Here is an 18,944-nt window from a genome sequence, read left to right on the forward strand (position 1 = left end):
CCAGCTTTTCATCCACGAGGCTGACTGGGTATGCTTCACAGTCACATAACTATAGATTTAAGGGAACAGGGCTAGGAAGGCCCACCCAGGCTGTCAGGTCTAGGCCCTGGGTGTGAGTACAGCCTACCAGAAAAAACCTTGCATTTGTGGGTGCTGGGCATTTGGCCAGTGATGATACAGCTGGTACTTCATTTTCCCATTCCACTCCTATCCTTGTGTACACAGCTTTCTTGGAAGGGAACCCCAGAAAATAAAGGGCAAGTGGAAAAATTAGGGTACCAAAACCCCACCATAAATTTGACTGATTTCACTCTATCTCTCTTTCATGTCATTTCTTACAGCTGAACTTTCATGTCCTTTAAAATCATCTTTATATCCCCCGGGGTCAGGAGAGTTCCTGGGAAGCTAGCTTTTAATAAATGTTTATTGAGTAGAAAGCTAAAGCAGCAGAATAAAGTAGAGTTCAAAAGCACTTGGTCTTTGTGTAGCATTTATCTTCAAAAACCTTCAAAAACACAAAAAATTCATATTCAGTGCCAACCCTCTGAGAAAAACTGTATTTTCTATGAAGTCCTCTCTAAATCCGCATGGTCCATATTCTACATGGATTCATCCTACTCAGATTGCTTCAAGAACAGAATATACCATCTTTATAAAGTTCATGGGCTATCCTAACTAAAAGCGGAGGCCAGTGCTGAACCTGTCAAAGTCTCCAAATAAAACAAGGTCTCCATAGATATCAAACCATTCAACTGGGGAAGAAATTGTTCCTTAAGGTTAATGTTTAATCTACTTAAAAAAAATTGAAACCATCTAGAAGAAAATAGACAAATCAGAAAAGATGTTTTCTTACTTACTTTCCATAGTTCCTTCATTTCCCCCCCCCAAGAAATATTATACATACACTTCCTTTAATTTGAAAAGTACAATATTTGGTTATCTCTAACCTGAAAGAATGCTCGAGCTTCTTTATACCTACACTCAATAAATCTAGAGTGTGGTATTTCTTCCAGAAAGTGCATTGGATCTTTTGGAATGAGAACTTCTAATCCATCAATAGTAACTTGTTGTAACTCTGGCCTGAAAACAAATGTTAAGACTTATTATAAGGATTTAACTCAGAATATTGGCAGCCTCTTCAAAATATACAATATAAGCAAATAGCTAAACATCAAGCATATTTTCTTCAATTACCTCAGGTATCAGTTTTAAAGATCTACTCTCTTAGCAACTATCAAATATACAACATAGCAGTGTTAACTATAGTCACCATGCTGTACATCAGATTTCCAGAACTTATTTATCTCATAATAATTGGAAGTTTGTACATTTTGAACACTTTTACTTGTAAGTATATAAATCCACAAACATACTTTATCCTGTGTTTGAACTCTTTATATATATAGAAAGATTTGTATTCTTTTATGCCTTATTTTTGTCACTCAACATTGTAGGATTCATCTCTGTTGTTGCACAGAGCGTGAGTTCAGAGTGTCTTGTTTCCCTGCCCTACGATTCTTCTCGTTATGCGCACATACATTTTGTGTGGGGCACTAAGAACAATGTTGCTATGAACATTCAGATATATATTATATTTCCTGGGGCACATGTGCATGAGTTGCTTCCTGTTGAATATTTACATTTCAAAACTGATTTACATGAATTACATTTTAGATTTAATTACTAAATGTAAAAGAAAGAATAAGAATTCATGACTGAACAAGACAGGTTTCACATCTCCCCTTTAGACCCTGAATTTACCTGTCAAAAGCTCCAGGATAACGACCAAACTGTAACTTTCGAAAAGGAACAAACTTCCTGTCAACGTGTCCTTTGAGCCGTAGATGGCCATGCCAAAGGTAGTTGCCGCTCCTTTCATGGAAGACCACCAAGTGGACAGCATGACTGGCCAATGTGCAGATGTAGTGCAGGGGGATTTCAGTTCCAGAAAGTGAGTCTATCCCATCTAGCCGGGGGTCCTTGCTCTCGAACTTTAGGCACTGAAATCCCATATTTTCAGCTATCCGAAACCAGCTTTCCTAAAACCAAAGAAACATCAAACTTGAATATTTAAAACCAAATACTAGTAGTGAAACTAAAATGATTCTTACACTGAATTAAGTCATACATATTTTTGTCCTAATCTGCTCTTTGCCTGAAGATTAAAAAATGAAGGTGGGGAAGGAAAGGTGGTAGTGGGAGAATAAAGGAAAGTACCAAAAAGAGAAACCACATAGCATGGAAGACATGTTCAAAGACTCTCTTTATGAAAATTAATACAAATTTCTTCCTTGGAATGAGAATGCCCACTCATTATAGTGTTCTTTGGTTAGTATCTACAAAGTAAACGTTAATATAAGGATAACACTTAAAATTAAACCTGTAATTCTCAATTTCACTTCTAATAACCTTCAAAAGTGCTTCATAAAAGCAGGGTTTTCATCTCATAGTTATATCCCAACACCTTAAACTGCTACTAAAATAGAAGCCTATCATAATGCACATTATTAGAAAATAGACTGAGATATACTATAAAACAAGGTGCATTTTCCAACAGCATTAGTTATAGTATAACTCTCACGTAACAAGATTAATCTATAGGGTAGATTTTTAATCCTAATCTGGACACCAGTGCTTTAGATGATTAACCAGTATTAATTATTAAGAACACCTTATGTTTGAATAGAAATGTACAGTTTCCAAAGAACTTTTATAAACATTACTGCATTTACATATGACATCTATCTTATAGAGCACAGATATTATAGATAAAGAAACAGACTCACAGAAGTCCAAAGAAACAAAATTAATAAGAGGCAAAGCCACTGCCAGCATTTAGGTCTTATCTAACCAAATACAAGGTTCTTTCTACTCTACAATACTATTTCTTTAAGTCTATATTTATATAATGTGTACAAAGCTCATTCACATTAATTATCTCATCTGATGTCCATAGAAATTATGTGAGGTCAGCAAGGAAGATATTATACCTAGTCTACAGTTAAGGAAAATAAAGTGGTAATACCAGACATTAAAGTTATTAAAGGATGGAAGTGCATCTGAAAGTCTTATGAGCCACAGCATTCATAAACATCTTTCAAGAGTACTTTATTTGCATCACTTATTGTCTTTGAATGTTGTCATTTGGATTAGCTGTGTCCTCATTTATGCTCTTATAATACACACAAACCGTTATCATAGTACTGATTGTACTGTTTTTTAGTTGTTTAAACTCCATTAATAGACTGAAAGTTCCTCAACCTTAAGAATCAACAAAGTGGCTAGTACCAGCAGGTGCTCAATAGATACCTGTTGTTGTTGTTTATATTGTTAAACAAGAGAAAGTGACCATTCTGGTAAAGAATGCTAACCAGCATCAATAACAACTGTCTTCTCCTTTCTGGATATAGAGTGAAATCGTGTTTTGGTCAAAGGAATGTGGATGGAACTATCAGATACCACTTCCAGGCCTGGCCTTACAATGTCCCATAAGACCTTCCCTGCTTTCCCTCCTCCATCTGTATGTAGGGAAACAAAGAACTACAAGATGGGGAAGCCATACAAATGAAACAGCCTGCATCCCTAAGTCACTGCTTAGAGGAAAGTCATCCAGGAATATTGCTGACCAAGAATAACCACACTGGATTTTGTCTAGAGACAATTACTCCTTTTTTGCCCTGAACCAATGAGATTTTAGGGTTGTTTTTAGTAGCAACTAATGTAACTTAGTCTGGCTAATACAATTTCACCTTGGTACTCCTTATACTAGAATTATCAACTGTAGGATTCCCCTTTTTCATAAACCTAAGAGGTGGAAAGTACTGATTGAGTGTAAGAGTGGCCAACTCAGAGAAGGAATCTACTGTACAGGATGAAAGAAAAGCATTATAATTTGGTAAATTTGGGAAAAATTTAAAAGGCCAGACAGAACTTGAAGAGGGATCAGACCTTTGGTTGTGGGAAGAAAGACTGACAGACAAAATAGGCAGAACTATGAAATGGCTTGCCTTTTTATAATCATGGCAGAGGAAAGTCAAGAACAAAGTAGTTGCTCTAATCAAACGGAGCAAAGGCCTAGCTCAAGACTGTACTGCACACATCTACTCCCAGTTACCTTGGCAGTAGTTTGCTCACTTCATGGTAATGATATTAATAAAAGAAAAATCACAGGTAAATTAAGTCTATAGTAATTAGATCTGGTGATCTAATGAATTAGCTCTACCTTGGGAGAAGGTGTTGGGAGGACTACCCAAGGGCTCTGTATGATGTCATTTATGTAAAATGATAAACATGACCCTGTGTGCTTATTCTGGGTGTTGCTGACCTTTTGCTTCTGACTCTGGTCTTTCTGGTTTTGCCAATTATGGCATATTCTCTTTCTTCTAAAGTACTGGTTCTCAAGGCAAGTGGTACTGTAACCAAGAGACATTTTAGAAATTTGTGGAGATATTTTCAGTTATAATGATTGAGGACACAACTGGCATTTAGAGGTCTAGGCCAGGTACACGAGACATCCTAAAATCCAAAATATGGAAATCTATCCTGTGTCCTGCATAATTTCAAATGTTCTATCAGATAGTCACGTAGTGAAAAACGTATTTGTAATTATGTGAGCCTCCATTTCCAAGGAATACAATCGCCATGTTAAAGGAGAGACAATTTTACTTTTCTGCTGTTGGAAACTTGTTTACTGTTTTGGAAAACTATATTACTAAAAACAATATCATTCATAATAGAGTCTATATTGGAAGTTATTACATTCAGTGGTCCTACTAAATAAGTAGGATAAGTGCAAGCATCTGAATTACTTCCTTATGTCTTCCAGTGTAGTCATGCCTGGGCATTTACACACTGAAATATACATTTCCTTTCATTTCTACTTTATACTATAGTTGAGACATTACAGGATTTGGGAGATTATGTATGTAGGTAAGTTATAATTTCTATAGACTTCGTTTTGGGAAAATAAAGGAATGATAAAATACTTGTTGTAAAAAAGGTTTATAAGCTTTGTAGGCTTTTTCTATGAGGAACTCAAACAGTCCAATAGGAATGACCTACAAATACTGACATTTAGGAGTCTTTGCAGTGAAAAAGCTGGCATACTCTTATTACCCTATAGTGAAGTCCACTAGTTAATGAGGCCTAACCAGAAAAAAAAAGCTTCCAATTGGTATTCAGTGCCTCATTCTTAAAGATGAACAAAGATCAATGAACACTATAGAAAACCTGTATCATGAAAAACAGACAAAATAAAATAACCATACCAAAACCCAAACACCCACAAAGAAGGGAATTTCAAAAACAAAATGCGGTAGAAAGCAAAAGACTTTCTTTTAAAAACACCAAACCTTGGGGCTTCCCTGGTGGCGCAGTGGTTGAAAATCCGCCTGCCAATGCAAGGGACATGGGTTCGAGCCCTGGTCTGGGAAGATCCCACATGCCGTGGAGCAACGAAGCCCGTGCACCACAACTACTGAGCCTGCGCTCTAAGGGCCCGCATGCCACAACTACTGAGCCCGTGTGCCACAACTACTGAAGCCCACACACCTAGAGTCTGTTCTCCACAACAAGAAGCCACCACAATGAGAAGCCTGCACACTGCAACGAAGAGTTGGCCCCCTCTTGATGCAACTAGAGAGCCCGCGTGCAGCGACAAAGACCCAACGCAGCCAAAAATAAATAAATAAATAAATAAATTTATTTTTAAAAAAGTTAAAAAAAAGAAAAACAACAAACCTTTAAAATCTGAAGAGGGAAAAAGACAAAACTGCACCCATAAAATAAGAATGCTACTATAAGAAACAGAGTACACAAAGCTTTTAGAAAATAAAGATATTAAATTTTAAGCAAAATATGAAAAAAATCAATGACATTGTTAAAGATTTTGTTTAAAAGTAGAACAGTTAACAAAAGAGATGAAAAAAATCACAGAGCAAAGATAAGAAAATGAAACTTTGGAAGTCCAACATCCAAGTAACAAGTTCAGAAAGAAAGACACTTTTATTCAACATTATCCTGGGGGTCCTACCTAAACCAATAAGACAAGAAAAAGAAATTAGGCATAAGAGTTGGAAAGGAAGAGACCAAATTTTCTTTTTGTGCAGAGAATACAATGACCTACACTCAAAGAGGGAGAAAATGAAAGAGAGGGAGGAAAAGGAGGTAGGGGATTGAGGGAGGAGAGAGAAACTATTGGAGTTTACCTATAGAGTTCAGAGTTCAGTACAGTTGCTGGAAAACAAGATCAAAACACAAAAGACAACAGCATTCTAATTCACCCATAATAATGAATTGGCAAAAGAAGAGGAAAAGTATCTACATTAACACCCCCCCATGCACACAAAACTATAAGGTAGCAAGAAATAAATCTTACAAAGATGCACAAAATCTGTAAGAAAAATATACTCTATTAAAGAACACCAAAGGACACCTAAATTAAAGGAGATATATTTCATGTTCATGGATAAGAACTCTTCATATTTTAACAATGTAAAGAGACCTTGCATGCTTTTGCTTTCTCTGACTAGCCTAGACTAACCTAGATAATGAAAGACACATGGCCCAGGCACCTCCACTGCCTCATCTGACAGCCAGCCATCCTGAAGAAGCAGAGCTGCCTAGCTGACTGGCAGCTGTACAAGTGAACTTGGCTGAGACCAGAAGAACTGCCCAGCTGAATCCTACGCAAATTGCTAAGTCACAGAATCATAACCTACATAAATGGTTGTTGTTTAAGCCACTAAATTTGGGGACAACTGTTACACAGCAGAAGCAAATTAGAAATCAAACGTGCAGGTAAGAAGAAACATCTTCAGATATGCAAGGTTTCAACCTCCCATTCAACCTTTCTCCAAAGAGAATTCCTAAAATGTTGTGAAGAGGAGTTATACAACAGTATCTGCAGAGCAGATCAGACTGTATTAGGGCAGAAAGACCACGAGATCTAGGAGGGATGTCTCCAGAAAAAAAAAAAAGGAACTGAGAAATGATCTGATGTATTTGATCCTACTGAGAGTTTTATGTTTCTGCTGCAGAGTTCGTACATGGATTATTGATAAATATATAGAAAACTAGCAAACAAAAAAAGAGAAAGAGAGTCATATAAGAAAAGGAAAATATTCAGAGTAAACTAGGTAGCATTCATGTGATTATCTATATATTCATAGTAAGATAAACACTGACTATTGATTTAACTACAAAATATGATACAGTCATGGTAATGGGAGAAGAGTGTGTGTGTGTGTGTGTGTGTGTGTCTACATGAGACAAAATAGATATGACAGCTAAATTCTCATAATTCATAATCTAAATATGAAATATTTTAAAAATAGAAGCATAAACATTTCATTTATAAAGGAGAAGATAAACAAGGTAGAGAGAGTTGAAGGTGGTTGGCTCTAAGAGTGGGAATAAGGGGTGGGGAGGAGAGAAGAGTCAGATACTGATGTTTTTCATTATGAGCTTTGCCTTACTATCTGACTTTTTAAACCTAGTACTAGTATTCTTTTGATTAAAATGCCATGTCCTAACTTTTCTGTAAGTTTAAATATTTTCAAAATATCAATATAAAATTGGGAGGAACGAAAAACCAAGCAAACAGGGCTTCCCTGGTGGCGCAGCGGTTGAGAGTCCGCCTGCTGATGCAGGGGACACGGGTTCGTGCCCTGGTCCGGGAAGATCCCACATGCCGCAGAGCGGCTAGGCCCGTGAGCCATGGCCGCTGAGCCTGCACATCCGGAGCCTGTGCTCCGCAACGGGAGAGGCCACAACAGTAAGAGGCCCGCGTACCACACACACACAAAAAAAACAAGCAAACAAACATCATGTTATATAAACATGTTATCTGTTTCATCACCTGCATCACTGCCTGGGAAGAACCATAGGCAGAAAAAAGTCAAAACTCACTCTCTTGAGACCTTGTCTAAGAGTCTGGGCAATCAAGGAAACATGCAGCTTATAGTGCTCTGCCAGACCATACCATCACCCTGGAACATAAGCCCCACCTATCAGTGGTCAACACAACTAAAACAGATCCACTGCAGAGCTAGTGCACATCTATCATGGGTGGCTGACTAAATAGTTGAGCTCATTTAATCTGATGCTAATTTTCTTACTCTTATTTGAATAACTCCTCAGAATGAAAAACAGTGAAACTGAAAAGTCAGAGGTATTCCAAATAAAGGAGTAAGCAAATTTTTGACATGTTTGGTTGAGACCTTTTTTTTTTTTTTTTTTGACTACTATCTAACCTTTGCTTTGTAACCATTTAAAAAGGATGAAAATATAAGTTTGAATTTTTGGATACAGCTAAGAAGCACTCCACTCGAGTATCAAACAAGTCCTATGCACTTACAAACCATCAAGAATAGTGCTATAGACGAGGAATACTACCCTCATGTATACCTTATGTGGCAGATACCGAAAATTCAACACCAAATCCCTTCCTACCTGCCTGCCTACACTGAAGAAAATGCTAAATACCTGTTTTTTTAGCCACCTTCACAACACGGAGACATATGAATATAGTTCTAGACAGTGAGCTATAAGCAGTTTACCAGAAGCTCCTGAGGAAAATTTCCCATCAAAAGATAGATTGTGATAATCCTGAAGCCCGTGGAACAAAAACCACATTCACAGAAAGATAGACAAGATGAAAAGGCAGAGGGCTATGTACCCGAAGAAGGAACAAGATAAAACTCCAGAAAAACAACTAAATGAAGTGGAGATAGGCAACCTTCCAAAAAAAAATTCTGAATAATGATAGTGAAGATGATCCATGACCTCGGAAAAAGAATGGAGGCAAAGATCGAGAAGATGCAAGAAATGTTTAACAAAGAGCTAGAAGAATTAAAGAACAAACAAACAGAGATGAACAATACAATAACTGAAATGAAAAATACACTAGAAGGAATCAATAGCAGAATAACTGAGGCAGAAGAACGGATAAGTGACCTGGAAGACAGAATGGTGGAATTCACTGCTGCGGAACAGAACAAAGAAAAAAGAATGAAAAGAAATGAAGACAGCCTAAGAGACCTCTGGGACAACATTAAACGCAACAACATTCACATTATAGGGGTGCCAGAAGGAGAAGAGAGAGAGAAAGGACCAGAGAAAATATTTGAAGAGATTATAGTCGAAAACTTCCCTAACATGGGAAAGGAAATAGCCACCCAAGTCCAGGAAGCGCAGAGAGTCCCATACAGGATAAACCCAAGGAGAAACACGCCAAGACACACAGTAATCAAACTGGCAAAAATTAAAGACAAAGAAAAATTATTAAAATCAGCAAGGGAGGGCTTCCGTAGTGGCACAGTGGTTGAGAGTCCGCCTGCTGATGCAGGGGACACGGGTTCGTACCCCAGTCTGGGAAGATCCCACATGCCGTGGAGCGGCTGGGCCTGTGAGCCATGGCCACTAGGCCTGCGCGTCCGGAGCCTGTGTTCCGCAACGGGAGAGGCCACAAAAGTGAGAGGCCCGCGTACCACAAAAAAAAAAAGCAGCAAGGGAAAAAAGACAAATAACATACAAGGGAACTCCCATAAGGTTAACAGCTGATTTCTCAGCAGAAACTCTACAAGCCAGAGGGGAGTGGCATGATATACTTAAAGTGATGAAAGGGAAGAAACTACAACCAAGATTACTCTATCTGGCAAGGATCTCATTCAGGTTCGATGGAGAAATCAAAAGCTTTACAGACAAGCAAAAGCTAAGAGAATTCAGCACCACCAAACCAGCTCTACAACAAATGCTAAAGGAACTGCTCTGAGTGGGAAACACAAGAGAAGAAAGGGACCTACAAAAACAAACCCAAAACAATTAAGAAAATGGTAATAGGAACATACATATCGATAATTACCCTAAACATGAATGGATTAAATGCTCCAACCAAAAGACACAGGCCTGCTACATGGATATGAAAACAAGACCCATATATATGCTCTCTACAAGAGACCCTCTTAAGACCTAGGGACACATTCAGACTGAAAGTGAGGGGATGGAAAAAGATATTCCATGCAAATGGAAATGAAAAGAAAGCTGGAGTAGCAATACTCATATCAGATAAAATAGGCTTTAAAATAAAGAATGTTACAAGAGACAAGGAAGGACACTACATAACGACCAGGAGATCACTCCAAGAAGAAGATATAACAATTATAAATATATATGCACCCAACATAGGAGCACCTCAATACATAAGGCAACTGCTAACAGCTATACAAGAGGATATCGACAGTAACACAATAATAGTGGGGGACTTTAACACCACACTTACACCAATGGACAGATCATCCAAAATGAAAATAAATAAGGAAACAGAAGCTTTATGACACAACAGACCAGACAGATTTAATTGATATTTATAGGACATTCCATCCAAAAACAGCAGATTACACTTTCTTCTCAAGTGTGCACAGAACATTCTCCAGGATAGATCACATCTTGGGTCACAAATCAAGCCTCAGTAACTTTAAGAAAATTGAAATCATATCAAGTATCTTTTCTGACCACAACTCTATGAAATTAGAAATGAATTACAGGGAAAAAAACATAAAAAACACAAACACATGGAGGCTAAACAATACGTTACTAACTAACCAAGAGATCACTGAAGAAATCAAAGAGGAAATCAAAAAATACCTAGAGACAAATGACAATGAACACACAACGATCCAAAACCTATGGGATGCAGCAAAAGCAGTTCTAAAAGGGAAGTTTATAGCTATGCAAGCTATAAGAAACAAGAAACAAGAAAAATCTCAAATAAACAATCTAACCTTACTCCTAAAGGAACTAGAGAAAGAAGAACAAACAAAACCCAAAGTTAGCAGAAGGAAAGAAATCATAAAGATCAGAGCAGAAATAAATGAAATAGAAATAAAGAAAACAACAGCAAAGATCAATAAAACTAAAAGCTGGTTCTTTGAGAAGACAAACAAAATTGATAAACCATTAGCCAGACTCATCAAGAGAAAGAGGGAGAGGACTCAAATCAATAAAATTAGAAATGAAAAAGGAGAAGTTACAACAGACACCGCAGAAATACAAAGCACCCTAAGAGACTACTATAGGCAACTCTATGCCAATAAAATGGACAACCTGGAAGAAACTGACAAATTCTTAGAAAAGTATAACCTGCCAAGACTGAACCAAGAAGAAGTAGAAAATATAAACAGACCAATCACAAGCACTGAAATTGAAACTGTGATTAAAATCTTCCAAAAAACAAAAGTCCAGGACCAGACGGCTTCACAGGTGAATTCTATCAAACATTTAGAGAAGCGCTAACACCCATTCTTCTCAAACTCTTCCAAAAAATTGCAGAGGAAGGAACACTCCCAAACTCATTCTATGAGGCCACCATTACCCTGATACCAAATCAGACAAAGATACTACAAAAAAAGAAAATTACAGACCAATATCACTGATGAATATAGATGCAAAAATCCTCAACAAAATACTAGCAAACAGAATCCAACAGCACATTAAAAGGATCATACACCATGATCAAGTGGGGTTTATCCAAGGGATGCAAGGATTCTTGAATATACACAAATCAATCAATGTGATGCACCATATTAACAAACTGAAGAATAAAAACCATACGATCATCTCAATAGATGCAGGAAAAGCTTTTGACAAAATTCAACACCGATTTATGATAAAAACTCTCCAGAAAGTGGGCACAGAGGGAACCTACCTCAACATAATAAAGGCCATATATAACAAACCCACAGCCAACATCATTCTCAATGGTGAAAAACTGAAACCATTTCCTCTAAGATCAGGAACAAGATAAGGATGTCCACTCTCACCACTATTATTCAACATAGTTCTTGAAGTCCTAGCCACAGCAATCAGAGAAGAAAAAGAAATAAAAGGAATACAAATTGGAAATGAACAAGTAAAACTGTCACTGTTTGCAGATGACATGAGACTATACATAGAGAATCCTAAACATGCCACAAGAAAACTACTAGAGCTAATCAATGAATTTGGTAAAGTTGCAGGTTACAAAATTAATGCACAGAAATCTGTTGCATTCCTATACACTAATGATAAAAAATCTGAAATAAAAATTAAGGAAACACTCCCATTTACCATTGCAACAAAAAGAATGAAATACCTAGGAATACACCTACCTAGGGAGAAAAAAGACCTGTATGCAGACAACTATAAGACACTGATGAAACAAATTAAAGATGATACCAACAGACGGAGAGATAGACCATGTTCTTGGATTGGAAGAATCAATATTGTGAAAAGGACTATACTACCCAAAGCAACTACAGATTCAATGCAATCCCTATCAAATTATCAATGGCATTTTTTACGGAACTGGAACAAAAGATCTTAAAATTTGTATGGAGACACAAAAGACCCCGAATAGCCAAAGCAGTCTTGAGGGAAAAAAAAGGAGCTGGAGGAATCAGACTCCCTGACTTCAGACTATACTATAAAGCTACAGTCATCAAGACAATATGGTACTGGCACAAAAAAAGAAACACAGATTAATGGAACAAGATAGAAAGCCCAGAGATAAACCCACACACCTATGGTCAAGTAATCTATGATAAAGGAGGCAAGGATATACAATGCAGAAAAGACAGTCCTTCAATAAGTGGTGCTGGGAAAATTGGACAGCTACATGTAAAAGAATGAAATTAGAACACTCCCTAACATCATACACAAAAATAAACTCAAAATGGATTAGAGACCTAAATGTAGGGCCAGACACTATAAAACTCTTAGAGGAAAACATAGGAAGAACACTCTTTGACATAAATCACAGCAAGATCTTTTTTGATCCACCTCCTAGAGTAATGGAAATCAAAACAAAAATAAACAAATGGGACCTAATCAAACTTCAAAGCTTTTGCACAGCAAAGGAAACCATAAACAAGACGAAAGGACAGCCCTCAGAATGGGAGAAGATATTTGCAAACAAATCAACGGACAAAGGATTAATCTCCAAAATATAAAAACAGCTCCTGCAGTTCAATAGTAAAAAAAAAAAAAAACCCAATCCAAAAATGGGCAGAAGACGTAAATAGACATTTCTCCAAAGAAGACATACAGATGGCCAAGAAGCACATGAAAAGCTGCTCAACATCACTAATTATTAGAGAAATGCAAATCAAAACTACAATGAGCTATCACCTCACACCAGTTAGAATGGGCATTATCAGAAAATCTACAAACAACAAATGCTGGAGAGGGTGTGGAGAAAAGGGAACCCTCTTGCACAGTTGGTGAGAATGTAAATTGATACAGACACTATGGACAACAGTATGGAGGTTCCTTAAAAAACTAAAAATAGAATTACCATATGATCCAGCAATCACACTACTGGGCCTATACCCAGAGAAAAGCATAATTCAAAAAGACACATGCATGCCAATGTTCCTTGCAGCACTATTTACAATAGCCAGGTCATGGAAGCAACCTAAATGCCCATCGACAGATGAATGGATAAAGAAGATGTGGTACATATATACAATGGAATATTACTCAGCCATAAAAAGGAACGAAATTGGGTCATTTGTTGAGACGTGGATGGATCTAGAGACTGTCATATAAAGTGAAGTAAGTCAGAAAAAGAAAAACAAATATCGTATATTAACACATATATGTGGAACCTAGAGAAACAGTACAGATGAACCAGTTTGCAGGGCAGAAATTGAGACACAGATGTAGAGAACAAACGTATGGACACCAAGTGGGGAAAGTGGCAGGGTGGTGTGGGTGGTGGTGTGATGAATTGGGTGATTGGGATTGACATGTATACACTGACGTGTATAACACTGATGACTAATAAGAAATTTAAAAAAAAGAATGATTAGATATCCAAATTTTGGACAAAGTTTGGATGAGACACAGTTGGCCCATTCATGTATATAACTTGACATTAAAGATGGCTCTTCATGCAATGGCTGAAAAAAGTCAGTTTTTAAAAAGGTACAAAAAAATGGTACTCTTATCTTGTTTGTGGTGATAATAAACACCAGTATTAGTAATTAAAAAAAAAAAAAGATAGATAGTGTCACTATGATACCCTGGCGCTACAACAGCTACCTTGTGAGGATGAGAGAAATGCAGGAAGAATTTCAGTGATGCACATGCTGACTTCAGTGGACAGCTCCACTAATACCAACAGCCACCAACATTTTAACCTCTTGTTATATCAGAAAAATAAGTCCCCTATTTGCTTAAGCCACTATTGTGTTTTGTTACTTATTGCTTAAAGTATTCCTGATACAATCTATAAAAGTCTTTATGAAAATTTTAAAATGTTTTACAGTTTAAATTGGTTTAATCCCATACTGTTTTGTAAAAGACACTCCATTATCTGAAAGCAAATCATCTTACCTCATTCTTCCATAGGTGATACTGTAGTGCAAATGCAGTAAAGTCTCTTGGAACACAGAAAAACTTGCATTCTGAAGCGGAGCCATGAGAAGCATTCTTGACTTGTTCAAAGTTTTTATTAATCAATTCCAGAATCAAAGGATCAATAAGGAACACAGGTACATTTTGACTGGATGTTAGCATAATAAATTTTTTAACTGTGCGCTGTTTGAGAGGAAAAGAATCCCCTTAGTTCTTCTAAACCAATACAATAATTGATCTTATTAAATTTTTATTCATTAATATTATAAGGATATCTAGACTGCTTACTCAGTAGATTGCATGCTTATTAGTTTGCTAAAAAAATAAAACCCACAAATAAATAATACATTGTCCCTGTTCTCAAGAAGTATACAGTCTACTGAGGAAGACGAACAAATATTTACAATACAACGTAAAATATGCTATAGTAGAAATATATGCAACCTATTATAGAGTACAGAACAATAGCTACTAATTAACTGTACATCAGAAGGATAACAAAATCTTCATAGAGGAAGTAGTATCTGAAATGAGAACTTTGGGCTTACAAATTATTCCCTTGGTAGTAGCTAAATCTTTTCAAGCAAAAGTGGGACAGGAAATACCAGCCTTTTCAGTTTTCAAAAATCAGTCATGTCAACCTTTCTGAAACCAAAAATCAGTTGTATGTGCCACTTTTCTTCATATTTGAAATACTGCTTAATAATCTTGCCAGTCAAAAGACAAACTAAAATACATCGCCTGCCTGACCATTCCTATCTACAGTTTGATTTTCTAATAATACTGTAATATTTAAAAATATAATTCTGTTGAGTGCTAAACAGAACACCCTACTGGAAAAAATAAATTTCAAAATTAGAATTGAAACAACAATCACACTTAGGAGTAAATAATACCTAAGCGTAGTCAAGTTAAATAGAATAACTGAAATACATTATTGCTTAAAAGCCTACTTTAGTGAAAGCAATAATGATTTCAAAGGGATGTATGCCATCAAAAAAAGATGTTTCAGGGAATTAAGGATAAATTCTTATTTACAAAATCTGAGGAAACTTATAAAAACATATACAAGATAAATAAATAGAGTATCAAGAATTATAAAAATTTAAAAAATGAGATAAAGGCAGTAATCAGTCTCTTATCCTTTGTTTTTACTGTAGAGTATTATGCAAATACCAAGAATATAATAATCTCTATTCTAGAAGAGTTTATCATCTCTTAGAGGGAAAGCCAACTAAGTAAAAAGTTAGAATAAACAATTATGCCCCCAAATTCAATAACAGATGAAATGGACAAATTTCTTTAAGAACAAGATTAAGAAAACTACCACAAAATGAAACAGGAAATCTGACTTGCCCTATAACTATTAACAGAATTGAATTTGTTATGTATTAAAAAAAAAAAACCTGCCATCAAAACAACAAGAAAAAACTCTAGACTCAGATGGTTCACTGGTGAATTCTATCAAAGCTTTAAGAAGAAATAATACCAGTGTACAAAAACTCTTTCAGAAAACTGAGCAGGAGGAAATCCTTCCAAACTCATTTTATGAGGCCAGTGTAATCCTAATAGCAAAACCTGACAAAGACATTACAAAAAAAGAAAATTATATACCACCATCCCTCATGAACACAGAAGAAATAATACTTAACAAGATACTAAAAAATCAATTCCTGTAGTTTTTAAAAAAAGGACCAAAGAAAGAAAAAAAAGGAAATATCATGACCAAGTAGGGTTTATCCCAGGAATGAAAGGCAGCATTTGAAAATCAATCAATAAAATTCACCTTATCAACAGAGTAAAGGGGAAAAACTCTATGATAATTTCAACACAAAAAAATATTTGACAAAATTCAATATCTATTTATGATTAAAACCTCTTAGCAAATCAGGAATACAACACTTGTTGAATTTGATAAAGATTATGAACAAAAAAGTCTATTACTGAATTGCACTTCTTCATTTATCCTTGATACCAATCTTTCATTTCAGATACATGTTTTGCAAATATTTTGTAATCTGTGGCATTAGCTATTCATTTTCTTAATGGTGGCTTTTGATGAGCAGAAGTTTTAAATTTTGAGAGCCTAATTTATCAAAAGTTTTTTCTTTCATGGCTATTACTTTCTGTGCTTTACACTAGGAGAATAAAAGAGGAAGGAAGATGATGAGATGACAGATACTAGTACATATAAGGTGCTTAATAAATGTCTGTTGAATGAATCTCTTTCAACTTGGTGTTTGTTGAATGAATCTCTTTCAACTTGATGAACACACAGCTTCATTATGATTATTAATATAAATATAGATTAGGGCAGGGTCAAGGAGAGATTCTACAACTCACCTTCTAAATATGCCTTCCAGGTTGTTATCAATGCAATCATCAAGGTTCCCTGGACATAGATGTCCAATTGACTCTAAATCCAATTAATTCTTAATCAACATGACTATTATCATCTGACCTTCAGTAATTCATTTTGTTTACAGGAAAGAAAAACGTCTTGTTGAGAAAAGGATACAATGAGACTGTAACAGTCCATTCTTCCACAAGGGCTTGGCAGGACATGTCCTTAGTGAACACCTAGTTCCTAATAATCATCATATTTTCTCTTCTAAGCCCCTCAAATTATCTGTTTAATAACTCATTCTAGGATTTTATCAGAGTTCAGTATCACATCTATTGATGACATTTCACTTTTTTGTTCCTTCTAAAATATTAGAACAAAAGTATTTTAGTACTACTTCTCCCTTCCCTATGACTTTGCCAATATTATACGGAGTGATTTTCAGTACCATGCAATGTAATTAACAAAGAGAACTCACTGAATGTAGTAAGCTGCTCCGTAATTTTTTGCTCATTTATCTTGGAAGTCAACCCTTTTAAAACAATCTGTTATTTTCTCCCACCTCAAGGGTCATTCCCTGAATGAAAGAGATAGGGCTTCCCTTTCCCCTCAGACTACCCTAAGTTCACAAAGCAGAACTGCTACTTTTAATAAATTAAAAGTTTACATTGATACTTCTAGACCTGATAGTTGAGGAGTCTGATATAGGATATCTCAGACTTTACTTTTTAAACATAGTTCAAATCCAATTGGTATCAGCAATGACCTAAAATTATCACTACTTTATAGCTGCTTGGTGATTTGAAAACTCACTTCTAATCTAAAGCCTCTCATGTCTCTGGTTAAAGAGAAGCCAAAGATTGAAGTGTATCCACAAGAAATAACTAGTCATATCCAATATGTATGCTAACAGGATAAACGTAATTTTTTAGCATTGTTTTTCATTCTAAATTTGATTAGAAAAAAGAAAATATATTTTATAAATTGTATAAATGTACAGGCTGTGAAACAGGGATTTATTGTACATATTGCTAATTTTCCTTATCTTAAAAAGAAAACATGGGATTCCCTGGTAGTCCAGTGGTTAGGACTCTGTGCTTCTACTGCCGGGGGACCTGGGTTCGATACCTGGTTGGGGAACTAAGATCCCATAAGCCCTGCGGCACAGCCAAAAAAAAAGAAAACATGTTGAATAGATTTTTACTCCTAAACTCCTATTTACTAGGTACATTTACTAGGTAAATAGGTACTCCTATTTACCTTTATTCTTGGTTCAATTCTGATTCACATATTTATTCACTTGGGGAAGCACCACAGCTCAGTGAATGAGGATTTTGGAGGCAAGCAGTTAGAATCTGGACTCAGCCACTTATTAGCCAACCAACCTTAATCTTTCTAAGTGAACTGAGGATAAACATATGTACTGACTTCTTAAAGTTTGCACAAGGACTAAATGAGATACTGCATGTAAAGCACTTGGCACAGGGTCTGCCTCTTCCTTTCTATCACCTACTACCTGTTTTCACAAAGCTAGCTATTATCATTGTCATCATTCAACAAATACTTATTAAGTAGATAAATGAATGAACTAAATGAACATGGCAATTGAGGAAGTTCTTGATTATCATACATACCCACTGTGTGCCATCAAATCCAATTCGGCTTCCTTTGGATTTCGATAAACCAGCTCCATTCTAGGAAGATTAAAAAAAAAATTGTAGTAAATTCAAAGCCCAGCATGCAACATTCCATTTAGGGTAGGTATGATTCAATCTATATAACTGGTTCATAATCATTAAAAAGCATTATCTAAATACCTATTTTCATACAGTCATGAGCTAAGAATTCTACAAGTACATAATACAACTACCCAAGACGGAAAACACTGACAGATTGCTATAATTTAATTAAGTGTCATCACTTAATTAAATAAATACGGTCAACATCTCTGAACCAATTAATTTCCATCAATGAATAGTAAACTCTTTGCTATCTCTTTAGAATTAGTGTTTATCCATTTAGCTCCATATCCCTAACTTCAGCTTACCTCCACACACTGACTTAGTGTTTGCAGACCTTGGCAAAGTGATAAGAAAGTATAATAATTATTGAGCAGCTTCTAAGTGTACTTCCACATATGAATTATGTATTCTCATCTATCTCGCATAACTATCCTGCAAAGTAGGCATTATTATTTCTGTTCCAC

The 18,944-nt window shown here is 36.0% G+C and overlaps 1 protein-coding gene across 10 annotated transcripts in view; it reads right to left on the reverse strand.

Moving 5' to 3' along the window:
• Nucleotides 1-18,944, reverse strand: part of FKTN (fukutin) — an 89,499-nt gene that overhangs the window by 47,145 nt on the left and 23,410 nt on the right. For all 10 annotated transcript variants that reach the window (XR_014326303.1, XM_082842131.1, XM_082842136.1 and 7 more), the window contains exons 3-6: nucleotides 18,373-18,432; nucleotides 14,374-14,577; nucleotides 1,762-2,039; nucleotides 948-1,080 (exon numbers count right to left, since the gene is read on the reverse strand). Coding sequence is in view for 9 of the 10 variants with exons in the window: in XM_082842131.1 (XP_082698257.1) it covers nucleotides 948-1,080; nucleotides 1,762-2,039; nucleotides 14,374-14,577; nucleotides 18,373-18,432 (675 nt within the window). In the remaining variant the exon portion in view is untranslated. The remainder of the gene's footprint in view (nucleotides 1-947; nucleotides 1,081-1,761; nucleotides 2,040-14,373; nucleotides 14,578-18,372; nucleotides 18,433-18,944) is intronic.

The sequence above is a fragment of the Leucopleurus acutus genome (genome assembly GCF_964270905.1).
Source record: "Leucopleurus acutus genome assembly, chromosome: 7".
Lineage (NCBI taxonomy): Eukaryota > Metazoa > Chordata > Mammalia > Artiodactyla > Delphinidae > Leucopleurus > Leucopleurus acutus.